Source organism: Chaetura pelagica, unplaced genomic scaffold (genome assembly GCF_000747805.2).
Source record: "Chaetura pelagica isolate M959 unplaced genomic scaffold, ChaPel_1.0 scaffold297, whole genome shotgun sequence".
Taxonomy (NCBI): domain Eukaryota; kingdom Metazoa; phylum Chordata; class Aves; order Apodiformes; family Apodidae; genus Chaetura; species Chaetura pelagica.
Window position 1 is genome coordinate 154,270 of NW_009953965.1, and position 26,820 is coordinate 181,089.

Genomic DNA, 26,820 nt, shown 5'->3' on the forward strand with positions numbered 1-26,820 from the left:
ATGCAAATGGGTTTGCAGCCCGACGTGTTTTCCGTGTCGTTTCCCGAGGCAGAGCCACCTCTCTCCGCGCCACGACGAGGCGTTAACATGAGATCTGTGAACCCGTTTGATTATAGCCAGGGTTTTTCTGGCGTCTGAAGTGTTGAAAACGATCAAGAGCAGGAAAAGTGGAGTGATTTATTAGGCTCATAAAAATTCATACTTTGTTATTCCAGTCGTCTTCCATCTGCAGCTTGTTAGAACGAGAACCCCTGGCAGCTCCCGCCGCGAGGCCGGGGGGAGGAGGGCATTTATCAGCCTTCCTCCTGCCATCCTGCTCTCATTTAGAGAAATGGACCCAGCTCCTGGAAACACATTAATAATCATTCACTGAAGGAAGGGGGAAAAAAAAAAGCCCCACCACCCTCTTTTGTTATAATAATAAGGGTTGTGTTTGAACAAGATCCAATGCTCCAGAGACCCATTCAGGCTCTTTAACGTGGGTTGGAGAGGGGAAAAGTGTGCTTAGTGCATGAAGTGTGACCACCTCTTGCTGGTTCCAGTGGAGAAGTGGACAATGTGGTCTCTTCCCATCCTTAGTGGGCTCATCTTGCCCTGTAGCATCTGGACAGGGTCATCCTGGGGCCTTTTGGCAGCTGGGATGGAGATACAGTGGAGCAGGACCCTAGGGTGGGGATGTTGTACCTTCCCACTGGCTGCTGAGAGTGGGAGTGTGATTTGGGACCCACTTGGGTTACTGGGAGATGGGTGACAAGTGATGTGTCCTCCTGTCCTCAGCAAGACCTTGTTGGAATCTCTCTGGCTCTCTCTGTATTTTGTGATTGAGAGAATAAATGTAGATATTTCAGTTATGGGGCACTGACTAAAACACATTAAGATGCTGGAGCATGTCCAGAGAAGGGTAACAAAGCTGGTCAAGGGTCTAGAGCACAAGACTTACATGGAGCAGCTGAGGGAGCTGGGGGTGTCCAGGCTGGAGCAAAGGAGGCTGAGGGGAGACCTTCTGGCTCTGCAGCTGCCTGAGAGGAGGTTGGAGCCAGGGGGGTCGGGCTCTGCTCCCCAGGAACAAGCCCTGGGACAAGAGGGAATGGCCTCAAGTTGTGCCAGGGGAGGTTGAGGTTGGATCTTGGGAACAATACCACTGGAAAAGTTAATCTTGACTACCCCAACTGTAAGGGATGGAAAACCCTGTGAGGAACTGGATGGTTTCCTGCCATCTGGAGGACGGGGAGCACAGCCTGTGATGTAGAACGTGCTGAGAATCGGTGTGTTAATGGGCCACCAATCATCAGGAAAGTTCTATGTGTGTGAAACCGGCATTACCATTCCAGGACAAGGGAACATGCGTCATGAATCTTCAGCACTTCATGCAAGATTTAAATGCCTTATTTAGTATGATGAAAAAATATAATAAAAAGAATACAGTTCCCCAGCAGTGTGGTCCAGGGAAAGGGTGCTCACTGAGTCACATGCAGGAAGTCATAGTCATAGAATCATAGGATGGGTTGGGGTGGAAGGGACCTTAAAGATCCTCTAGACCCAATCCCCCTGCATGGGCAGGGACCCCTCCCACCATTCCAGGCTGCTCCAAGCCCCATCCAACCTGCCCTTCAACACTGCCAGGGATGGGGCAGCCACAGCTTCCCCGGGCAACGTGGGCCAGGGTCTCCCCACCCTCACAGGAAAGAATTTCTTCCCAATATCTCAAATAAATCTTCCCTCTTTCAGCTTGAAACTGTTCCTCCCCCTCTGTCCCCCGTCCCTTCCCATCACTTCCTGCTCTTGTCCAAAGTCCCTCCCCGGCTTTCCTGGATCCCTTTCTGGACCTGTTGATCTAGAGGAGGCCACAAAGAAGATCCAAGGCCTGGAGCAGCTCTGCTCTGGAGCCAGGCTGGGAGAGTTGGGGTGTTCAGCCTGGAGAAGAGAAGGCACCAGGGAGACCTTAGAGCACCTTCCAGTGCCTGAAGGGGCTCCAGGAAAGCTGGGAGGGGCTTTTCCCCAGAGAGGGCAGTGATAGGACAAGGGGTAATGTTTTTAAGCTGAAAGAGGGGAGATTTAGGTCAGACATCAGGAATAAATTCTTCCCCATGAGGGCAGGAAGGCACTGGAACAGGTTGCCCAGGGAGGTTGTGGCTGCCCCATCCCTGGAAGTGTTCAAGGGCAGGTTGGATGAGGCTTGTGCAGCCTGGGCTGCTGGGAGGTGTCCCTGCTCATAGCAGGGAGGTTGGAACCTGATGATCTTTAAGGTCCTTTCCAACCTCAACCATTCTGTGATTCTAAGATTTAAACACCCTCCCTCCTAAACCAGCTGTTTCCTTAGGGCTGATCTCCAGCACGTACCCTTGCCCTGTCGTGCCTGACGGGTTCTGTTCACTTCATCTTTGCCCGCGGTCCCGTCAGAGGGAGGAAATTAGCCAAGCAGATTTGGTGTTAATTCCCCAAATGTTCCCAGCTGAAAGCAACTGCCGTGCTAAGCAAACATTGCAGTGGCTCTGGAGCCTGCTGAAATGGTTCAGCTGCAAAGCCCCTGCTTTCCTTGCCCTCTGTGAACATTACAGCCTGAACAGCAGTCTCACTTGGGGTCACAGGTAAAGCACTTTTGATCAATTGGATTTATTTCCCATTAAGCAGCAGTTCATGATCATAAACCATCGTTTACATTCTGGCATAAATAGCCGTTGCTCTGGAAGGAGCTCAGAACTGAATGAGTGTGAAAATTAAATTCCCCTCTTAAACCGAAGGATGGTCCTTTTGGAAGCTGATTCCAGTAGCAATATAATTAACCTCTTGCTGTGCCATTCTGTGTGAACATATTGAACATGCTCTGTGATAATCACCCCCTAAGACTGGTGTCTGCTTTCACACTCCATTCCTAACTATTACAGTAATCCCAAATCCTTTTGTTAACTCCAGGGACTTGGCCAAGTTGGTAGCCAGAACAAAAGGCATCAGAGCCACGTGGCTGTGGGCTGATGTTTTGCTGCTGGTGCTTCTGCTCTAGTGGGAAACACCAAAATTATTTGCTTTTGGGGGTAGGAACTGTGATGAAACTTTATTCAGGTTCACCCACAGACTCTTTACAAGGTCATTTGTTACATGAGCCATTAATATGACTCCTGACAGGTCCATGTGGGAACTGAGTAGGTCTGCAACCTGTTCTGGAGCTGCACAGGGTTTTTTTAAGGCCACTGGAGACAGAGCTGTGCTGGCATTTAGTCACTCTTTGCTTTTAACTGCTGGGATCCATCCATGTTTTCTCATATTATTCAGCATAATCACTATTTATGTGCTCTCTGCTCCCACACCCAGACCCCAAACCCAGCTGATGCCCTTTTGATTTAACCCATCTTCTCTCTCTCATTTTTTTTCCTCCATTTGCTGTGTCCTTTCCATCTGTGTTATTTCTGACCCAGGGAAGAGAAAGTGGTTGGGGATGGGGATGTTCATCCCTGTCCTGGGACTCCAAATAACTTGGATATGTTTGCAGCAAAATCTAAAACCACCATCTCTGTGAGGCAATGAAACAGGTTGCCCAGGGAAGCTGTGGCTGCCCCATCCCTGGCAGTGTTGAAGGGCAGGTTGGATGGGGCTTGGAGCAGCCTGGGCTGCTGGGAGGTGTCCCTGCCCATGCAGGGGGGTTGGATCTAGATGATCTTTAAAGTCCCTTCCAACCCAAACCATTCCATGATTCTGTGATCCTGTGTCTTCAAGGGCTTGGGGTGCTGGACTTCCTCTACCACCTCCACACCCAACAGTGAGCAGAAGTCTCCCTGGGAAAGCCCTGCTTGGGGAAAGGATGGTGGGTGCTGGTTGGCCTGGTTTTATTAAGGATCAGTGATAAATTCAGTGACTCTCGATCCCCTTCCACTCCCACCCAGGCAGGGAAAGGAGAGACACAGTTAGGAAAGAGACTTTCTGGATTGAAAACTAAATTAGACAGCTTTAATTAAATAATAATGATCAGAGAAATATGTACAATTCTGTGCAAGTATGTGCAAAACCCTCTTGCCTCCCCCCACCCCCAGCAACTCCCCTGACATTTCCTGAGCTGTGAGCAGCCCCAAAATGTCCTGGAGCTGCTGGAGAGAGGGCAGAGCAGCCAGGAGCTGAGGGGAGAGTGATGAGGGGCAGGAACACAGGAGCTTAGGGATCAGTGGTGATGGATGGATGGAGTCCTTCCTGGATGCCAGCCATGGATGGAAGAGAAGGGGAGAAGAAGCAGGAAGGGGCTTGACTTGTGTGATCCCAGACCTTCCAGTGAGAGCCACGTAGATATATATGTATGGAACATCTCTGATCAGTTCTCTCCATCTAGTCTGCTCCTCCCTCTGGGAGGGTTGTAGATACCACTCTTCTGCTCTTTTAGTATCCAAAGCAGAGCAAAGTGTCCTTGAAGTCTCAGCAGTATCTATAAACATTCCGGAGTTATCAGTCCACTGGAAAACTTGTGTGTTTAAAGGAATGAACTGAAGGAAAAAGAAAAAATCAGTAAAAAGAAAAAATCAGTAAAAAGAAAAAATCAGTAAAAAGAAAATTGGCTTCATCCTGACTCAGACCAGGGCATTTTTTTACATCTCTTGGTCTATACTGAGGGGGTTCTACAAGTCAGGAAACTACCAGTGGGCACCAGTGTTACCTCCATGGATCGGCTCTGAGCTGTTCCACTTGTGTCAGGTCAGTGGCCAGGTGATGTCATAGAATTATGGAATGGTTTGGGTTGGAAGGAACCTTAGAGATCATCTAGTTCCAACCCCTCTGCATGGGCAGGGCCACCTCCCAGCAGCCCAGGCTGCTCCAAGCCCCATCCAACCTGCCCTTCAACACTGCCAGGGAGGGGGCAGCCACAGTTTCTCTGGGCAACCTGGGCCAGGGGCTCCCCACCCTCACAGCCCAGAATTTCTCCCTCCCATCTCATCTCCAGCTCCCTCTGCCAGCTGGAAACCCTTCCCCCTGCTCCCATCCCTCCCTGCCCTTGTCCCAAATCCCTGCCCAGCTTTCCTGGAGCCCCTTCAGGCACTGGAAGGTGCTCTAAGGTCTCCCTGGAGCCTTCTCTTCTCCAGGCTGAACACCCCAACTCTCTCTGCCTGTCTTCACAGGAGGGATTCTCCAGCCCTCTGCTCAGCCCTCTGCTGCTTGGATGAGGAGCATCCTTGTTTGCAAGCACACCTGCAAAACAGGCTTGGAACATTCCCTGTATCACGCAGCATTAACCATGAAAGTTTCCAGAACCAGCAGGTTGCCCAGGGAAGCTGTGGCTGCCCCATCCTTGGCCGTGTTGAAGGGCAGGTTGGATGGGGCTTGGAGCAACCTGGTCTGGTGGGAGGTGTTCCTGCCCATGATGGGGGTTTGGACTAGATGATATTTAAGTTCCCTTCCAACCCAAACCATTCCTCATCTCTGGGCAGGCTGGAAGAGCAAGGTAAAGAAGTGGACAAGTGTTCCTGGGTCACTGGTAGCTTTCCCTGTGGCAAGGAGGGAGCTCTGGTCCCACATCATCCCCAGAGCATCACTGCACGTGGGTGATTTTCCTGTTGCTGCAAGTTCCTGCTGCCTCAGGCTGGGTTTGCTCTGGGGAGCAGGTGAATGGCAGCTCCTTTCTGGGAGCTGAGGAAGAGACAACGGTGGTTTTTGCTGAATCTTTCCTTCCAGGCCTGGAGCAAATCCCGCGGTGAGGATGTCTGAGGGATTCATCTCCGTGTTAGGAAGTGTTTGCTTTCAGAATCCCCTTTGGCAGAGATTTTCAGCTGCTTTTGGAGGTGTTTTTGGGTTTGAGTGCCTGCTTTTAAAATCTCTGCCAGCATCGAAGCCTGGAGCCGGATTTAACAGCAGGCTGGTGGCATCCTTTGCACATACACTAATAGTCCTTAGCCCTTTATTTTCCTATCTAATAACTGTCTTTGAAAGAGCAATTCAGTTTTATCTGAGATTTTGGGCCTCTGCTTTTTTTCTTTTACTGGACTTGTCATGATTGACTTAAAAGGGCCTGGTAGGGTGACCCTGCTGTATTGCTTCGTAGCCTGGAGGTTTCCTCTGGAGCTGGGGACAATACAGGCACCTTATCAAAGCTACAGCCTCTGCTCCACAATTTGCATTCCTTCCTGCTCTCATCTCGCTTCCAAGTGCTGGAAGATCAATGTACCTGTCACTCACTGCTTCCCCAGCTCTCCTCGGAGAGGGATTGAACAGCAGCGGCGGCGGCAGCTCAGCACGGAGCTGCTGGTGGTCCAGCCTGCCCCAGTGGGGGCTCACACGTGGGGAGATATGTTTGTGGTGGCTGATGATGGAGGACAGGAGACCTGATAGGGACTGAGGTCGTGTCATGGCCCACAGGACTGATGACTGGAATATTTTTTTCCTGTTCCCATGTAATTGGGAAGTGATGGTCGCCCTGTGCTGGGCACTGGTGAAGCTGCACCTTGAATCCTGGGGTCAGTTTTGGCCTCTCACTACAAGAAAGAGATTGAGGGGCTGGAGTGTGTCCAGAGAAGGGCAGTGAAGCTGGGGAAGGGTCTGGAGCACAACTCTCATGAGGAGCAGCTGAGAGAGCTGAGGGTGTTGAGCCTGGAGCAAAGGAGGCTGAGGGGAGACCTGCTGGCTCTGCAGCTGCTGAGAGGAGGTTGGAGCCAGGGGGGTCAGGCTCTGCTCCCCAGGAACAAGCCCTGGGACAAGAGGGAACGGCCTCAAGTTGTGCCAGGGGAGGGTGAGGTTGGATCTGGGGAACAATTCCTTCCTGGCAAGGGTTGTCAGGGCCTGGCCCAGGCTGCCCAGGGCAGGGGGGGAGTCCCCATCCCTGGAGGGGTTTCCAAGCCCTGGAGATGGTGCTGAGGGACATGGGGCAGTGGTGGCCTTGGCAGGGCTGGGTTAATGGCTGGGCTTTGTCTTAAAGGTCTTTTCCAACCAAAACAATTCTATGATTCTAATTTCCATGCCCACATGAGAAGCTTTCTCTCTTGCACATCCTTTTCCAAAAGCATCAATAATCTCTTGAATTACCCTTGCTTATTTAACTTCTTTTTCCCCAGCAGGAAGTGCACGGGACTGACTCTGCTAATATTGTGCTTTTCTAAATCTACCTGGAGAAGCAGCATCTACCTCTTGCCTCAGGGACTTGCACACTTGCTCCTTAGGGGCTTGGCTGGCTGATGATGTGGACTGTAGCTGCTGTAATGACACAGTCAGGCAGAATTAAAAGTCTTAGGGTGAAATATTCCCCCATCCCTTCGTGCCAGCCCGGTGTGTGGTACTGAGACTGTTGGACCTGGTCTGATTGAGGAGCAGACAAATGAGCTCATATCTGCCTCCCCTCCACTCATTTGGTTGGCAGAAGTGAAGGATTCAGATTAATAAGAGCTTATAAAGAGGAAGGATTTGGAATAAGTAACAGCAATGTTCCCTCTCCCCGTTTTCCTTGCCATGGGAATAAATCCATGGTTTTCCAAAAGGTTTTACTTGTTTTCTTGGAACTTCAGAGAATCACAGAATTATTGAGGCCGGAAGAGACCTCGGAAATCATCAAGTCCAACCTTTGTCCTAGCACCACCACATTGGTCAGACCCTGGCACTAAGTGCCATATCCAGTCTCTTCCTTGCAGCTGATCTCCATTCTCTGGTTTGTGTTGGTGTTGGAAGAAAAGTGATCACCTTTGAATGTTATACCTTCATTTATTTTGGGGAGACACAGGAAAAGAGTACGACAGAATTGGGAATGGTTGGAGAATAGAAAAGTTGACAGTGCATCAGTGCTTGGATGTGTTAAGGATGCCAGAAAGCAAGTCAGGCCTTGTGTTGTTTCCAATTCTCCTGCAGAAATCCCAGGAACCAGCCCTTGTTTTCCCCTCCTGTCTTCACCTTCCCCAGGAGTTTGATTCCTGGTACTTTTCCTGGCAAAATCAGAGCAGAAATAAGGATCCTCGTCACCGTGTTGCACTCAACCCCTTTTTTAAGAGGTGTGTGGGCTGGTGGGTCCTGGATCCCATCACAGAGTCACAGAATTGTTACGCTTGGAAAAGACCTCTGAGATCACCAAGTCCAGTCGTCCACCCAAGGAGGAGTAAAAAACCAACCAAACAAAACCCCCACACAAGACAATCAACCAAGCAACACCACAACGACACCCACCATGCCCACTAGAGCATGTCCTTAAGTGCCAGATCTACATGTTTCTTGGTGACTCCACCACCTCCCTGGGCAGGCTATTCCAGTGCCTGACTATTCTTTTGGTGAAGTTCTTCCTAATATCAAGTCTGAACCTCCCCTGACCCAACTTCAGGCCATTTCCTCTAGTCCTATCATTATTCACTTGAGAGAAGAGGCCAATGCCCATCTCACTACAACCTCCTTTCAAGTAGTTGTAATGAGGTCTCCCCTCAGCCTTCTTTTCTCCAGGCTAAACACCCCTAGTTCCTTCAGCTTCTCCTGATAGGATTTTTTCTCTAGGCCCTTCACCAGCTTGGTTGCTTTTCTCTGGACACACCCCAACAACTCAATATCCTCCTTGTAGTGAGAGGTCCAGAACTGAACCCAGTACTCAAAGTGTGGCCACACCAACGCTCACCATCTACTCAGAGCACCCTAGCAAGAGGTTTTGGCAGCAAATTGCCCCTCTCAAGGTCAGCACTGGACTTTACACTGGTGTTTTTGTTTTTTTTTCCATGGGCACAGGAGGTCCAAGCAGTGTCTGGGGGGGATCCACAGTTCCCAATAAAGCACTAACCTCAGCAGTGCCCGTTGTGCTGGGCAGGGCCTGCAAGTCCTGGCTGATAAATGATGCTCATATCCCGTTCAAATATGATGCGAGCAGTTTGTGATGGTTTGTTGTTTGGTTGTTTTATTTTTGGGGGGGGGGAGAGGAGGAGGAGGGGGCTGTTGGATTGCGTTGTTGGTTGTTTTTTTTTTTGTAGTTTGCCTTCCATTGCGGTAGTAAAGTTTTTAATTAGGAAAGCTAATGAGATCGATTAGTCATTAGAACTGACCTCTGGATCTCCGGGAGGAACGTGCGCGTGTGCGCGGGGCTGATAACGGGGGACGCTGGGGTATTGTTTGTAATAAAAGCCTAAAGTGTTTGATTTGAGTGAAACGTGCCACGGGGAATACATCATGCGGAGGAGAAAAAATTACAACCCTGGGAGCCTGTAATGAAGGGAATTAAACCAACATCCTATCTAAATAACATGATTATCTACACAAAACCCCTCAGCTAGCAAGTAATAATAGAAAACGGAGCTCTTCGGAGAGGCTCTTTCAGGAGGTGGTTAATGCTGGAGCCCTGAGCACAGGCACTTTGAGAAGAGCAGCTCCAGCATGAATACACCATCCAATTACTGCTGGGGAATAGAGTTTACCAGGTGCCAGCCCGTCTGTGCGAGGAGGAGGAGGAGGAGGAAGGGGGGGATGCCTGCAAGCTGCAACAATTTGGGACCTCGATTTCTTGTGCGAGCGTGAGGCGGGGGACGATGTCACGCGGGGGGTTGGATGAGGTTCTGGGTTGATTAGTGGCAGCCTGAGCTTGCTCAGGGCACAAAACCCACTGTTAATCATGGCTTCGATGAATTCCCAGCTTAATAATGTTGTAAGGTCGGAGTGGTGGTGGGAAGGGGTCAACTGGTGGTGTTGGTGTTGGGAGGATGTGGGATTGTGGTTCTCATTCTTCCCCTGCTGTGAAGATGATGCTGTGGGCATGTGGTGGATGTCATGTACTGCAGAGAGGCTGGATGTGTCCCCATCTCCTAGGTGGCCAGGGGGTTTTGTATCAAAGAATGATGGAATGGTTTGGGTTGAAAGGCACCTCAGAGCTCATCTTGTTCCAACCCCCCCTGCCATGGGCAGGGACACCTCCCACCAGCCCAGGCTACTCCAAGCCCCATCCAACCTGGCCCTGAACACCTCCAGGGATGGGGCAGCCATGGCTTCTCTGGGCAACCTGGACCAATATTTTACCACCCTCATTGTAAAAAATTCCTTCCTAAGATCTAGTCTAAATCTCCCCTCTTTCAATTTAAAACCATCACCCCTTATCCTATCACTTCAGGCCCTGCTAAAAAAGTTTGTCCCCCTCTTTCTTTTAAACCTGATTTAAGTATTGAAAGGCTGCAAGAAGGTCTCCCTGGAGCCTTCTCTTCTCCAGGCTGAACGCCAAGTCTCTTAGCCTGGCTCCAGAGCAGAGCTGCTCCAGCCCTTGGACCATATCTGTGACCTCCTTTGGGCCTGCTCAAGCAGATCCATGACTTTGGAGACTCCAGAGCTGGATGCAGGGGGATTTAATGGGAGTGGAGCAGAGGGACAGAATCACCTCTCTCACCCTGCTGGTCATGCTGCTTTGGATGCAGTCAGGGACACAGTGGGCTTTTTGGGCTGCAGGTTTCCTTTGTGTCACCCACCAGTATCCCAAAGTTCTTCCCTGCAGGCTGCTCTCCATCCATCCATCCATCCATCCATCCATCCATCCATCCATCCATCCATCTCCCAGAATGTGCTGATACTGGGAATTGCCTCAACCCAGATGGAGGATCTTGCCCTTTGCCTCATTGAACTTCACAAGCTTCACATGGACTCCCAAAACATCTGGTTTTACTTGGATTTCTCGTAATTTTTATAACAAATCACCAGAACCTCTTAAAGTTACTGGCATGAACTTCCTGGCTTGTCAGTTTGTTCAACATTTACTGGTTGACTTCACAGAAACTTACTTGGAGCACATTTTGGGTAGCTCTGCTGGTTTCATTGGTGCTCTGTGGGTAACAGCAGCGTGCCGGCCTGGAAAGCACCATCCAAAGTCTGCTGCTCACTGCCACGCTGCAGAAAGGAATCTGCACATATTTTGAGGCATTGATTAAGCAGGGGTCCTGCACAGGGGTGTAAAAGAGTCTTAAAATTACACTTTGGTGGGAGGATCTGGCTTTGTGCACGGGGCAAAGAGGGGTTGGAGGTCCCATGTCCTGCGACACGGGCAGGCGCGATGCCGAGGTAGAGCTGGCTGGGCTATTGATGCCCAAGCACCTTCCAAATTTTATTGCAGCCATATAAAAGAGATGATTTGTGTGGTGTCGTGAGGGTGCTCAGGGCTTTCTAGGTGGGTTTGAAGGCTGTGAATTCCCCTGTATGCTCCTGGCTCTGTGAGCATTTACCTTACAGGACAGTATCGGGGAGCGTTGGAATCATCTTTATTATGACAAATTCCAGTGATTTCTCTGTCGTGGCAGAGCCTGCTCTTCTTCTTCCCTCTCACCCCATCAGAAGTTCATAGAATCACAGAATCACAGAATCCTAGGGGTTGGAAGGGACCTGGAAAGATCACCCAGTCCAGCCCCCCTGCCAGAGCAGGGTCACCCAGAGCACATCACACAGGAACGTGTCCAGGGGGGTTGGAATGTCTCCAGTGAAGGAGACTCCACAGCCTCTCTGGGCAGCCTGTCCCAGGGCTCTGTCACTCTCACAGGAAAGAAGTTCTTCCTGAGATTCCCATGGAACCTCCTGTGCTCCAGTTTGCACCCATTGCCCCTTGTCCTATCACTGGACATCACTGAACAAAGCCTGGCTCTGTCCTCCTGACACTCACCAAGTACAAACCCTCTGGCTGAGTTTGGGAGTGGAAATTCATGCTATGGGCTTCCTGATCCCTGCTGAATCCAACACGAGACCCCTTGGCTTGCTTGGGAATGCACAAGGAGGAAAACATTCTCCATATCAAACAGTAAAGCTGTGGGTTGCTATTACCAGTGCTGCAGGGAGATGGGGAACCTGCTCCCCCACTCTGATCCCTCCAAGATTGGCTTTAAAATACATCTCCCTATTTTCTTGTTTCAACATAAATCTAGCATCCTGGGATTACCATTTTACCTGGGAAACAACTTCATTTTCCTTGCTCTCCCAAAGCCCAACTTTGGGGATGGGTACAACATTTTCAGGGGGAATAATGATTTTGTTTTTCCCCCTCTCAACCTTGCAATAATTTTAATTAGAGTATCTCCAAGAAAAAAAACAGCTGGCCCTTTAAATCAGTTATAAAACCAGAAGACCTAGTCTCAGCATGTAATGTCAGCTTTAATTATCTGGGCAGTTATAGCTGGATGTTATAAAAGTCGGGCAATTAGATGCATTCCTTAAAGCTGTGAAAGAAATTTGCTCTCTATCAAGTGGAGGAAAACCAGAGTCAAACATAGAACTTAATTGCATGAAGCATTCAGCAGAAGAAACAGGCATGTAGATCATCCTGCAAAAGATGATGAGGACAGGAGTGGTTCAATGCATTGCTGGGGATCAAGGTAGTGTTGGTGAATCCACGATTCACCTGGTAGAGTTTTGCTGTTGGACTGGTCAAGCCAAACACCCCCAAGCCCACCAGAGCCTTTCTGTTGCCATCAACCATGGTGGTCCCACGCGTAACCCATCTGGTGGGTGTTTTCAGGTGCTAAAGAGTTGGGTTTAGGAGCTACATTGGTGAGATCCCTCCCATGCACACCTGAATTTCAAGCTCTTTTCTCCCATTTGCTTTCTCCTAGGACCCAACTTGCACTTCCTAAGGAGCCCCCCAGGCAACAAAGTGATAAAAACACGCTACAGGATAGTGAAGAAGAACGTGGTGTCTCCAGCCTTATCATCCTTCAGCAGCCCCATTCCCAGCTGGAAGACAAGGCGCCCTGTGACATCCAGGTAATTCTTCCATCCTTTGTATGGTTGGGATGTGGGAACTGAGGGAACTCCCACGTTGGCTCCATTTTATTCCCATTGCATGTTCCTCGCTTAATTTCTCTATTTGTTTAGCTGCTTCTGGGCAGAGTTGATTGACTTAAAGTGTAAAATCTTGTTAGTAATCGTGTTAGCCCGAGTCGGTGGCCAGCAGCTTTACCACAGGCTGGGGTTTCATCTTTGTTCCCTGTTTGAATTGTTTCCATGAAGCAGTGGAAAGCTGGTAGAAGATGAATAAACACACACAGAGTCCTCAGGAAACTTCACTGCTTGTTTGGAGGCTCAACGTGGCCTTTGAATGAGACGTGGTCAAGCCTGTTAATCAGCCCTTCCCTCTGCTTCAGAGGATTATTGTGCATGTTGGTGCTAGGGAAGAGCTTTTTGGAAGTGTGTTGGAGGGAGATGCCCCAGCTGTACAGCAGGAGGCAGGTGCAGGCACAAACCTGCTTCTTTCTAGAGCATCAGCCCAGCCCTGTAGCATGTTATTTGTCTGAAGAAGGGGTCACCAAAGGATGGTGCCCTGCCCTTGAATCTGAATCTCAATCAGCTGTGCTGATGTCCATATTTCAGCTGCAGCCACATTAGGTGGTGGAGATGTTACCAAGGAACATTTCAGAGGCCAAGACAAAGTCAGGAGGTTGTGTATGAGCAGGAAGGTCGTTATGGGAGTCAATGCTCTAAAAAAAGTTGTTATTAGAAGTAGTGCTTTTGGATAGAAACCAGATTCTGGCTATTTAGGTTGAGAATGACTTCTCCTTCTCCTGAAATAATGTTTGGCCACTGTCAAGGGCAATATTATGGGCAAAGAGAACCTGCTGTGCTATCAGAGTGTTTGTTTTATCTGGAGAAAAAGAGGCTGAGGGGAGACCGTGTCACTCTCTGCAGCTGCCTGAGAGGAGGTTGAAGTCAGTGGGGTTGGTCTCTTCTCCCAGAAAACAAGTGATAGACCAAGAGCAAATGGCCTCAAGTTGTGCCAGGGGAGGTTTAAACTGGATCTTGGGAAGAATTCTTTCCTGGAAAGGGTTGTCAGGCCCTTGCCCAGGCTGCCCAGGGTACAGGTGGAGTCCCCATCCCTGGAGGGATTTCAAAGCCCTGGAGATGTGGTGCTGAGGGACATGGGGCAGTGGTGGCCTTGGCAGTGCTGGGTGAATGGTTGGACTGGGTGATATCAAAGGGCTTTTTCAACCAAAATGATTTTATGATGCTGTGATTCTATTGTTGATTCCAGAGTAGGAACCCTGAGGAGCAGGGGGATGCTATGGGCTGTTCCCCACCATCAGTTCCTCCAGTGGAGCAGTGACATGGGTCAGCATCAACATCCTGCTCTGGGTGGTTTCTTCCACCAGTTATTTCTCCAGGCAGTGCTTGACAACTTTTATGGTGGGTGCTGCAGAGAGACAAAGATTGTGGTGATTGTTTTTAGTCTCATTTTTCCTTTTTTTTCCCCTCTACTAAGTGAATTTGGGTTTGAGTTTCACAAATGTGTCTGAAGGGAGGGCTGGTTTTGGGAGACTCCAAAGTGATGAGGCAAAGTACCTGGTAAGCAGATTTAAAGAAATAGCTGTTTATTTCCAAACTATTTTAGAATATAAAATGAGGTCAATTATTTTGTGTTGTTTTTTTCAAGTTCTTTGTTGAGAAACTCCTCATTTCCTCATGCTACACTGGCCTCAAAGGGCTTCTTCTTGCATGGAAACTTTGGGATCCTTTTGGGCTAACAGCTGATTTTCACCTTATTTTTCTGCCATCAGTCTTACCTCCTTTTTCTCTTCCTTCTACTGTTGCCTTTAATACCCCCCACCTCCACATCATTCCCTTTTATCCTGAGATCCACCCATCTCCTCTTACTGTCTCCCAAAAGCAGCTCATTTGCCTCCTCTGGTGAAATTACTGCTCCACTTGGAGGTGCCACCTCCACTGGCACATCCTTGGGGAAAACTTCTTGCATTTCCCTTGCCACAAACAAACCACATTTTAATTTTCTTGCTCCCTCATCCCACATCTGTGCTGATTCAGGGCAGTGTGTGAGTGTGCTTCTACCTGCCAGTGAGAGTTCCTGCTTGCTCAGGCTATGACAGAAAGCCAGACCATGAAATAGGTCCTGGTTGTGTTTCTTCTTTGGCCCCCAAAAGCAACTTTTAAAAAATGTTAATATGAATTTTTCGAAGTGTGGCTGTTGAATGTATGAACGTGTTGGGGTAAAATCTGAAGTTGTGTTGTGTCCAGTTCTGGGCTCCCCAGTTCAAGAGGGACAGGGATCTGCTTGAGAGAGTCCAGAGGAGGCTACAAGGATGATGAAAGGACTAGAACATCTGTCTGATGAGGAAAGGCTGAGAGACCTGGGGCTGTTCAGTCTAGAGAGGAGAAGACTGAGGGGGGTCCTAATTAATGTCTATAAATACATGAGGACATCAAGAAGGCAGGGACAAGCTCTTGTCACTTGTGCCCTTTGACAGGACGAGAGGCAATGGATTCAAACTGGAACACATGAAGTTCCATCTCAACATGAGGAGGAACTTGTTGCCTCTGAGGGTGACAGAGCCCTGGGACAGGCTGCCCAGAGAGGTTGTGGAGTCTCCTTCTCTGGACACTTTCCAGACCTGTCTGGATGCCTTTCTGAGTGATCTGTCCTAATTGTGTGTGTTTTTTGGTCCTCCTCTGGCAGAGGGGTTGGACTTGATGATCTTTGGAGGTCCCTTCCATCCCCTAATATTCTGTGATTCTGTGATTCTCAGAGGTTCATAATTTGCTGCTGGTAATTAAGGCTCCTGTTACTTTGCGTGCAAATGAAGATTTGTTTCTTGTGGTTTTTAATCTCCTTGTTCCTCCTGTGGTGTTTTTTTAATGCTGACTCTGGTTCTGGTGACTCCTGTAGCTACAGTTGCTGATGTGCAACTCAAATGGCCCCTCATGACTGTGTTTTTTATAATCCACATCAAAATGCATCTTGCCCATCCCCAGCTCTGTTAGCTGCTTTTTTTTTTGGCCCTGAACTTGTCTTTTTAAGCAAATCTTCCTCCTTTTATTTAGGTGGAAACAGCTGCTTCTTTCTTTTCCTGGTGCAGGCAGCCCTGTTCAAATAACCATCCTGCCCTGACTGCAAATCCTGCCTGTTTTTTGGAGAAAAGATAGAGTTTTGGTTTTTAGGTGGTGTGATGGTGAAATACTCTGTGAGGGATCTGGGCAAAACTGCTGCTTTAGTGTCTCTCTGCAGTAAATGTACCTCAGGTGGGACCTTGAAGGAGACAACATGAGCCAGGCAAGGCTCAGCCTGCTCTGTGGTCATTTGAGTTTTCTTTCTGGGAGGAGAACTTGTGTCTTGTAGCTGCTCTGTTGGTGGATTTGGTTTTGCAATTGCTTTCCCAGCTGGTCAGACATCATATCACTCTGGCTGGAAAAGACCTTCAAGGTCATCTAGTCCAACCACCACCCTAACTCTGCATCTTCCACCACTAAACCCTATTCCCTGGCACACATCTGTCTTTTTAGATGTCTCTAGGGATGGTGGCTCAACCACCTTCTTGGACAGCCTGGATCACCAAGTCCAACTCCCTTCCCAGAACAGCTCAACCCCAAAGTTCACAGCATCTCCCTGAGGGTGTTGTCCAAGTGGTTCTTGAGCATGATAATGTTTTTGCCACATGATGCTCCTGGTAGCAAGAATCATGGTGTCATACTGTGACAAGTCCTTGTCCAAAACTATGATGCTGTTGATGTAGGAGACCAACTCAAGAAACTCATTAGGGCATCAGTGGCAAGAGAGCAATGAGGGGCTTCTCATGGCCGTGTCAGATTTAATCTGCTGCCCCTTGGTGAAGTGCAGGTGCACATGTTTCATCTGGTGATGCCACCTTCCTGGAAGTGTTCAAGGTCAGGTTGGACAGGCTCTGAGCAACCTGATCCAGTTGAAGATTTCTCTGTCCATGACCGGGTGGTTGGACCAGATGACTGGTTAAAGGCCCCTTCCAACCCAAACCATTCTATGGTTCTATGAACTTCAGCCTTAGTTAACAGAAAACAACTTGTGCTCTGACTATTTGGCTCAAGTTCATCCTCCCCCAGGTTCTTACTCTGGATTGGGATGGTTGATGCGTTGAGAACCCACAGTGAGAGCTGGAGTGGAGAAGGAACTTTGAGCAGGGGCTTTGGGCAGGGTTAGACCAAGAGTCACTGGCTGCTGGGTGTTGGGTCTTGACCAACTGACTTGTGGAGGAATGAACTGATTTTGCTCCTGTGATTGGCTGAGGGCTCCCACTTGTAGAATAATTTTATCCATATTAATCTTTGACTTCATTAAATGATGTAGTTTAGATCTTACGGCTGTTTCAGACAAATCTGGATAAAATGCCATCAGCAAATTAAAACAATTATGCTTTAAAGAAGCAATAAATCTCTTACTCAGTCTCCCTATTACCTTCGTGGTTTGTGATCAATCATCTGGACTGTCTGGAGGAACCACATGGCAAATGCTTCTCCTACAGTTTTTATGACTATTATTTTTTTCCCTCCATCATTCTCAGCATCTTCTTGGACCTGTAACAAGCCAGGAGGTGGTTTCTTGTTGCTTTGCTTTGCTTTTGCCAAAAACCAGGCAACTTTGGGGGTGGTGGGACATGCTGAGCATCCCTTCACCACCGTTTTTGTCACCTCTTGACTTTTCTCTTTCAGTGTGCACTTGTTTTTCATCTCCTTTTCACCTGGTGAGGTTAGAAGGCTGGTGGTGCTGCAGTCAAGTGTTGCTTCCAAGTTGGGTTCTAGCTGATGCTCAGGGGAAGTTCCTACTATGAAGCCAAGGTTCTGGGGAGGCATTCAAAGTGATGGGCAAGGGTGTTGCATGGTCACCCAGTCATTCCAAATTTTGTATGTTGTGTCAATAAACTTCAGGCAGGAGCTGTGTTCTTGTCCATCTTATGATCATTTTAGAGATGCCAGTCTGTGTTCAGTGGTGCCTGTGACAGGACAAGGGGAATCAGCACCAAGTGACAACACAGAAAGTTCCACCTCAACATGAGGAGAAACTTCTTGACTGTGAGGGTGGCAGAGCCCTGGGACAGGCTGCCCAGAGAGGTTGTGGAGTCTCCTTCTCTGGAGACATTCAAGACCCATCTGAATGTGTTCCTGTGTGACCTGCCCTGGGTGTTCCTGCTGCAGCAGGGGAGTTGGACTCGATGATCTTCAGAGGTCTCTTCCAACCCCTGTGATTCTATCATCTTGTTGTTGATAAGATGTTTTATGCAATTCCCCCCCACTGGTTTTGGGTGTTTGTGCTGCAGTTTGCAGCAAGAAACCTTGTTGGGGCATCCAGGATGTTGCCCTTATTGCCAACAAATTCATAGAATCCTAGAATGGTTTGGGTTGAGAGGGACCATAAAGCTCATCCAGTTCCAACCCCTCTGCATGAGCAGGGACACCTCCCAGCAGCCCAGGCTGCTCCAAGCCCCATCCAACCTGCCCTTCAACACTGCCAGGGATGGGGCAGCCACAGCTTTCCTGGGCAACCTGGGCCAGGGCCTCACCACCCTCATAGGAAAGAATTTCTTCCCAAGATCACATCTCAACCTCCCCTCTTCCAACTGGAAACCCTTCCCCCTCATCCTTGCCTTTGTCCCAAGTCCCTCCCCAGCTTTCCTGGAGCTCCTTCAGGTCATGGTACAAGATTCCCCCAAACCAGCAGGTTGAGCTGAAGAGGGACGTGGCTTTGGGAAATAAAATGAGTGACAGGAAGAGTCTCAGCAGGTCTGGAGGTACCTGGTGCTAATCCCTCAGTGATGAGTTGTGTCCTCCCCTTCTTACTGGGTTGCATTACACATGGCCCTGCTGCTGACTTTTCTTAGAGGCAATAGATGGGAGTATATTTTAAATTAATTTTACTACACTTTTTGTAATATTTTTGTTTTAAATAGATTTATAAGCAACTCGGGGGCTATTTCTCCCAAATTTATGAAGATAATTTTCACTCTCTTGATAAGGTTAAATTTACACCTGCTATTTCCATATTAATTCACATTGCTAAGTGGATCTAATTTTCTTCCCTTCTTCTATCTAGCAAGTGTGGCCTTTCCTAATGCAATTTCCCCCTCACTAAATCACTGTGATCAGGAGTCATGATCGAGTTAAATTAACTTAAATTAATTTACTTAATAAGAGCTCCAGATCATTGTGAATGAGGTTAAGATTTATTGATTCTCCTTTTCACTCCTCCCCCTTATCTCGGGCTCGGAAGGGCTGGGATTTGCTTGCCTGAAGTGTCGTGGGGAGGTAGTGGTTGGTCATGGCTTAGAAATCGTGGCAGGAAGATGCCACCACCCCTGGGAGGGGGCTGGGGATGTTGCTGTGGGAGGAGTCGTGACAGATGATGCTCCTCCTGCTTCCAGCCTTGTGGTAGAATCGTAGAATCATGAAGGTTGGAAGGGACCTCAAAGATCATCCAGTTCCAACCCCTTGCCATGAGCAGGGAACCCACCACCAGATCAGGTTGCACAAAACCTCATCCAACCTGGCCTTAAAAACCTCCAGGGAAGGGGCATCAACAACCTCCCTGGGCAACCCGTCCCAGTTCCTCACCACCCTGAGAGTGAAGAATTTCTTCCTAATATCTAACCTAAATCTCCCCTCTCTGTTTAAAACCATCCCCCCTTGTCCTATCACTGTCCTCTCTGATGAAAAGCCCCTCCCCATCTTTCCTGGAGCCCCTTCAAGGCACTGGAAGGTGCTCTGAGGTCTCCCTGGAGACTTCTCTTCTCCAGGCTGAACACCCCCACTCTCCCAGCCTGTCTTCATAGCAGAGCTGCTCCAGCCCTTTGATCATCTTTGTGACCCTTCTCTGGACCCTCTCCAACAGGTTTATATCTTTCCTGTGCTGAGGGCCCCAGAGCTGTACACAATAATCCAGGTGGGGTCTGCCCAGAACAGAGCAGAGGGGCAGAATCCCCTCCCTGGCCCTGCTGGCCACACTTCTTTTGGTTCATCTGATGTCAGCAGATTGGGCCACCAGTAAACCAGGGTGTCCAGGTTTCCTAGACCTTACTCAGAGGCAGAAGAAGCATTCTGGGCTTGAAGGTGCTGTAGGATAATGGGAACTGCTGGATGGATGGGTAGGACCTGGGGCTGTACAGTTTGGAGGAGAGAAGACTGAGGGGGGGATCTTATGGATGCTTACAAATATCTCAAGAGTGGGTGTCAAGAAGAATGGGCCAGTCTTGGTTCAGTGGTGCCTTCTGGTAGGATGAGGGACAATGGACACAAACTGGAACACAGGAAGTTCCACCTCAATATGAGGAAAAACTTCTTGCCTGTGAGGGTGATGGAGCCCTGGGTTGTGGAGTCTCCTTCTCTGGAGACTTTCCAGACCCATCTGGACATGTTCCTGTGTGACCTGCTCTAGGGTATCATGCTTTGGCAGGGGGATTGGACTCAATGATCTCCAGAGGTCCCTTCCAACCCCTACCATTCATAGAATGTCTGCTGTTGTGTCTGGGATCCTCCACCCTGCTCCTCCTTGGCTGGAAGGAGCTGATGAGGATAATGGCAGGAGGACGCTCCTGGCCATTTCAGGTACCCCACATGCAAAAGCCACGTGCTCCACCGAAGGGACAATCTTCTTGCAAGCATAGCAGGGCAAACAGGACAAACCCAGATGACTCTGAGGATCCAACCCAAGGCAGTGGTGGGAAATGTCTGTGCCCCTGTTCAGGGCCCATGATGGTCTCACCATGAGCTGTGCCAAGAACAGCCAGAGATCATTGACCAGGAGAAGGAGGGTGCACCAGTGGCTTCAGGAGACCCCAGCTCACCCCCTCTTGGAAAGACAAAGCCACTTTAAGACCCATTTTTGGCAGAAGAGAGGCCTGTGTGTAGCAGCTGATGTTGTGTTCCTAGACCCCTGTGATGGGTGAGAGAAGCACTGACCCACTTTGAAGAGTTTTATTCTAAAACACTGATGCATGTTTTTCAAAGAAGAGTCTGCAAATAATAATCTGGCACTGATAGAGAAGCTCAGATATTTCCTTCAGAAAACTTAGCAGTGCCTCCTGAGGGACAGTCCTGCCCCTCCAGCACTATAAATAAGTAAAGAACAAGATAATAAAACATTTGTCAGAGAAATGCCTGCTCAGTAGAAAAGACTTGTCAGCAGAGGATAAACTTGTGTGGTTTAGTTTTGTTTTCTTCTTTTCTTTCTGTTCCTTGGCCTGGAGCACATTGAATGGACTGAGATGGAAATGAAACCTTCTGAGCTTGACTTGGGTCCTTGTCACCTGTTCCTCTGTGTAGCCTTTAGGGTTTTGTACTGAAAGCTGGAGTGGGTGATGCACGTTGTGAAGCAGGCTGGTGTTCACCCACAGTGGTGGGTGCAGGTGCCCCTTCCCTGGGTCAGTGGGACACACAGCTGAGTGCCCAGGAGGAGGAGCCAATCACTTGTTTGCTCAGGAGGTTGAGATGTTGTGTCCTAGATCATTTGGACACACATCCTTGTCTCATCCCTTCCTTCGTGGTTGGGTGAGTTTTTTTGTTTCTGATTTCTTTTTGATCTGTTACCAATAGTTTTTGGGTATCCATCACCAGCTGGTCAGCCCAACTCATTGCCCAGTTCATAGGGACATAAAAATGGTGTGGATTGGAAGAAACTTTACAAGGTATTTCAATTTAACCCCCCTGCCATGAGCAGGGACACCTTCCACTACACCAGCATCCTCAAAACCTCATCCTACCTGGCTTTGTGGCATCCACAACTTCCCTGGGCAACTTGTGCCAGGGTCTCATCATCCATGGCAGAAGGGTTGGAACTAGATGATCCTTAAGTTCCCTGCCAACCCAAACCATTCCATGTTTCTATGACATCACCTGGCCAGCAGCAACACACTGGGATGGAGACCAAAAAGTGCATCCATCAGGTGGTGAAATTGGGGTTGGCAAAGCAGTTTTCGTTGCTGAATGCCCACAGTGGGCTCTGTGATGACAGGACCCTTTTCTCCATCCCTAACCACAAGATCTCAAGAGGAAGTCGGAGGCAGAGCTCATGGAGAAAGTCCAGAGAAAGGCCACAAAGAAGATCCAAGGGCTGGAGCAGCTCTGCTCTGGAGCCAGGCTGGGAGAGTTGGGGTGTTCAGCCTGGAGAAGAGAAGGCTCCAGGGAGACCTTAGAGCCCCTTCCAGTGCCTGAAGGGGCTCCAGGAAAGCTGGGGAGGGGCTTGGGACAAGGGCAGGGAGGGATGGGAGCAGGGGGAAGGGTTTCCAGCTGGCAGAGGGAGCTGGAGATGAGATGGGAGGGAGAAATTCTGGGCTGTGAGGGTGGGGAGCCCCTGGCCCAGGGTGCCCAGAGAAGCTGTGGCTGCCCCATCCCTGGCAGTGTTGAAGGGCAGGTTGGATGGGGCTTGGAGCAGTCTCCTGGGCTGGTGGGAGGTGTCCCTGCCCATGCAGGGGGTTGGAACTAGATGATCTCTAAGGTTCCTTCCAACCCAAACCATTCCATGATTCTATGATTCTATGATTTTACCTCCTCCCCATCCCAACTGCTCCTGGATCTCCTGCCACGTGGGTGAAAGATCCCAACCCTCCTATCCCTTATGGGTCAAGGTTGGGGCACCAGGGGTTAATTTGATTTGATCAAGATGCTAAAATCCCCCCCTGCCCCTCTGGCTGCCTGAAAAAGGAGCCGAAATGTGACTAATGCCCTTAAAGTTCCTGTCAATTTTTTTTCTTCCCCCTTCTCCCCAAATTCATTTGACATGAAAGTAAGAAGTAAACAGAAAGCCTGTGGTTAAGCAGATAACTTGGAAAGCCCTTTTCCATCACATTTAAAAACGGCCGTGTCATGGATTCTGTGAATTGGTGGCTCCTATTTTGTTTGATTTTATTTTGTCTGTGTGGTAAATTTTCTTTTAATAATCTCGACGTGGTTTTACGAGGTTTAGGGATTTTTTTTTTTGAAGGGGTGTTAAAACCATTCTCCAAAATGACATCTCATTAAAGTGAAATTCATCTGCCCGGGATTGGAGACGTTGCAGGCAGGAGGAAAACTGTGACTCCCATTTGAAAATATAGATTTGATTTCTAGTTTTTTTTTTGGCTGTAGGAAGTCGTTTTTAATCTTTTTAATGAGGGTGGCAGGAGATACACAACCCTGCATTGTTTCTGAGAAGCCCTGACATCTGGCCCAGCATAATCCAGTTTCTGTTAGGGACTGGTTTAGAGGCTTTAAAAAACAATGTCTCCTCTTTTGGGCAAAGCTTGGGATTAATCTTTCACATGCTCAGCCTCCCCCCTTGCAGAAAAACAGACACTTGGTAACACTCAGGCTTCTTTTTTTGCTTCTTTTCCTTCCTCCCCCCCTATTTTTTTTCTATTCTGCCCCCCTTTTCCCTCTTTTCCTTTTCCCCCCTTTCTTTCCCCTTTTTCTTCCCCCTTCCCCATTTCCCTTTTCCCTTCTTTTTTATTATTTTTCTCCTTTTTATTTCTTCCTTCCCTTTTATCCTCTTTCATTTTTCCTTTTCCTTCCCTTTTCCTCTTTCCCCCTTTTTTCCCTTTTTCCTTTTCTCCCCCCCACTTTTTCCTTTTCTCCCCCCCACTTTTTCCTTCTCCCCCTTTCTCTTCCCTGTTTTTTAAATATGGGTCTGCAGTAGAGCCCTTTGTGTAGCTTCAAAAATTGCAATGGTGAAGACCCACTTCAAGAACAGGGAAAACCCATATCTATCAAAATACAGTATAAATATGCAAACCCAGCAGCTTTATTCTAGAATCAACATTTTCATTGTTGCTTGTAAGCAAATGTCTGGAAAAGGCAGCAATGTTGTCCATGCTGGCAACCATGGAAACCCATGTTCACCTGCAAAAAGGGGGAGATGAGGAATTAATTAAATGTGGCCTGTATCCAGTCATTCTACTCTTAGTATGTAATCAAATACCTCAAAGTTCTTTGAGGTCCTTATTTACTGGAAAAGCCTTAGGAAATGTGTGATTGGTGTACTCTTTGTGAAGCTTTTTCCCTTCTTACCCCCATTTCCCACATTTTCCTTTTCTTCCCCCTCTCCACTTTTTTCTCCCTTTCCCCCCTTTTTTCTTATTTCTTTCTTCCCTTTCCCCAATATTTTCCTTTTTCTCCTTTTTCACTGTTTACTCCTTTTTTCTCCCCTTTTTACTCTTTTATTCCTTTCCCCCTTTCTTTCCTTTTTCTTTCTTCCCTTTCTCCACTTTTCCTCTTTTACTCCTTCTTTCACTTTTTACTCTTTTTTTTATTTCCCCTTTTTTACCTTTTACTCCTTTTTTTTTCCTTTTTATCCCTTTCCCCCCATTTCTTTTTCTTTCTTCCTTTTCCCCACTTGCCCCACTTTTTTCCCTTTTTCTTCTTTTTTCACTTTTAACTCCTTTTTTTGTTCCCTATTTTGACTTTTTATTCCTTTCTCCTCTCCTTTATTTCCTTTATTCCCTTTCCCCCTCTGTATTTTTCTTTCCCCCCTATTCAGCAGCTTTGCAGGAAGAACCTGGGGCTCATGGTTGAGAATAAAATCTCCAGCCCAGTCCCCTCCAGTCCTCCCAGTTCCCCCACTTCTGCTGGGGCCACCTCTTGCCACGAGGTTCTACTTTATGCTGCTTTTGCATGAGTTTGGGGCTGCTGGTTTCCTCTTTGAAGGGTTGGCCACAGTAATTGAGCTCTATTTTGGAGGAACTAATGAAAACAAAATAAAAACAGGACTCAGGGGTTAACAACCAGCTTTAAATGCATATGAAAATACTTGAGAATAATGGGATTTTCTTGTTTTAATTTTGGTTAATGGAGTAGTCAAGTTCTGAATGGATTCTATTAAAAATAAAGCTGTCACATCTGAACCTGGGCAAGCAATGATGGGTTATTTACTTGGCAGGGTGTTGTGTTCATCTTGGATCTGCCCTTCTCAGGAGCCTGGAGCATCTTTCTCAGGGAACCCACCATTCCCTAAACCTGGATCTTTTCTTGGTAGATTTACAGCTTCATCCCACATTGGTTCTGTGTTGGTTGGGAGCAGGAGGAGGAGATGCTTGAGTAGTTTGGCTGAAAAAAATGGAGGATTTCTGCTTTTGTCCCCCCTCCTTCTATAAGTAAGTGGGGTCTGGCTGACAGCCCTCACCCTCCATCACTTGGGGGAAGTGTCTTGCCTTTCCTGCAGAGATAGGAAAAAATAACCTTCTTTCCCAAGAACTTCATAGAATCACAGAAGGCCAGGTTGGAAGGGACCTCAAGGATCATTCTGGTCCAGCCTCTTTAGGTGCTACTGTAGTTTATATGAGATGGTTCAGCACCCTGGCAAGCTGGGACTTCAAACTGTCCCATTTGGGGGAATCCACCACCTCTCTTGGGAAACTATTGGAATGTTGGACTGTCCTCATGGTGAAACATTTCCCTCTTGTGTCCAATCAGAATCTCCTCAGGATCAACTTGTGCCCATGACTCCTTGTCTTTTCCATGGGGCTCCTTGTAAATAGGGAGTCTCCATCTTCTTGGTAGCCACCCCTTAAGTGCTGGAACATTGTAATGAAATCTCCCCAAAACCTTCTCAAGGCTGAACAAGCCCAGTTTTCTTATCCTCTCCTCATATGGCAGGGTCTTCAGTCCTCTGATCATCCTTGTGACCTTTCTCTGGACCCTCTTCAGCCTGTCCCACCTGTTTTGTAGAGCAGGGACCAAAACTGAAGGCAAGACTCCAGGTGTGGTCTGACAAGCACTAAGTAGAGTGGGATGATGACTTCTTGATCTCTGCTGGTGATGCTCTTGGTGATGCAGCCCAGCTTCTGGCACAGCAGGATAATCTGGCAGAAAACTGGGTTTTGGTTGCAGGGGGGTCATATGGATGTGGAAACTCTGAGTGTAGTTGAGAATAAAAGTGACACTTTCTTGGACATAGTTTTGCTTTTGTAATACTTCAGCTCACACAAACACAGATGTCTTTGTGAATTCAAGATGTGCAAGAGGTGGTTTCCACCACCAGGCTCTTTCCCAGTGTCTGCTGAGAGCTGTGCTCCAGGTGAACTCCCAACCTGGTGCTGACTTTCTGCTGCATGAGGTGTTGAACTCCCTGCACCCTCTTGGTCTGAAATGCCCATGTTGGATGGAAATGAGCTGGAAGCCAACCAGTCCATAGCTTGGATAATGTATCCATGGAAGATCTTCCTTCTCTTTTCATTTATTTTCCTTTTTTTGTGTCCCTGGAAGCAAAAGTTCGGTGGTGCAAAACCACTGTAGAAGAGCATGGTGCTGTCCCTTGTGGCAACCAGCATCTGCATCCTCAGCTGGATTTTTGGCTGGGTCAGTTCAATTTCCAAGTTGGTCTCTTGAGCAGAACACCTCCAGTTAGCTTCAGGTGGCTTCACAGACCAGTCTTGAAGGATAAAACTCAACCCCTCGTAGATGAAACCAGTCCTGAGGATGTCCTCCAGCTGCAGGGGGGCTCTGGATCATCAGGCCTAGGCAGGAGCAAAGCAAAAGGTGTGTTTTTGCTGAAATGAGGTTGTGCATGTGCATGTTGGGTCTCAGCACCATGTTACCTCTACAAATCTGTTCTGAAAGGTCCATGCTACTTGCTAGAAGAGATATGGCTGATGTAGGTCAACACTGAGGGCACTAGCCTGGATGGGAAGACTTTGGATCCATGATGGAGTATATGGGTACCCCTTGGATGCAACCTTCTGTTTCCGGCTTGCCACCTTTCCTCCATCTCCTGGTGAGAATGAATCCTTCATGCCACGGGGTAGAGAGGAGAAGGTTCCTTGGTGCAAGTGATTTCAGCTGTAAAAGGCCAATTCCTAGAGATCTGAGTGGGCTTGTGAGCCTGGCATCATTCTGCACAAGTACAGGACACCTGCCATGCTCCTTTGGTTCTCCAGGAAAGGGTGAACCAAAACTGTAATTGACCTTAAAAAATATTCCTCTGCATTTCAACAAGGCTGTAAGAAACCCTTGTTTTGAGGGGCACAGGGGAGCAACGGGGGGCTTGGGGCTTTTCACACCAAGCCCACCATCTCCCAGTTGCATCGTGGTGCTGCACAAGTGTTACCAGCTCCAAGACTGGACAAAGCAAGTGGAAAGATCCCACAGGGAGTCAAACCAGAATGTAGGTCCCCTTGTGCTTGGCACTGGTGAGGCTGCACCTCGAATCCTGGGGTTGGT

General features: G+C 48.4%; 1 protein-coding gene across 1 annotated transcript in view; it reads left to right on the forward strand.

The window, feature by feature from the left end:
- ZC3H3 (zinc finger CCCH-type containing 3) overlaps positions 1 to 26,820 on the forward strand; it is a 177,559-nt gene that overhangs the window by 65,596 nt on the left and 85,143 nt on the right. Inside the window, exon 4 of the mRNA XM_010002150.1 lies at positions 12,498 to 12,648. Within this exon, the coding sequence (XP_010000452.1) occupies positions 12,498 to 12,648 (151 nt within the window). The remainder of the gene's footprint in view (positions 1 to 12,497; positions 12,649 to 26,820) is intronic.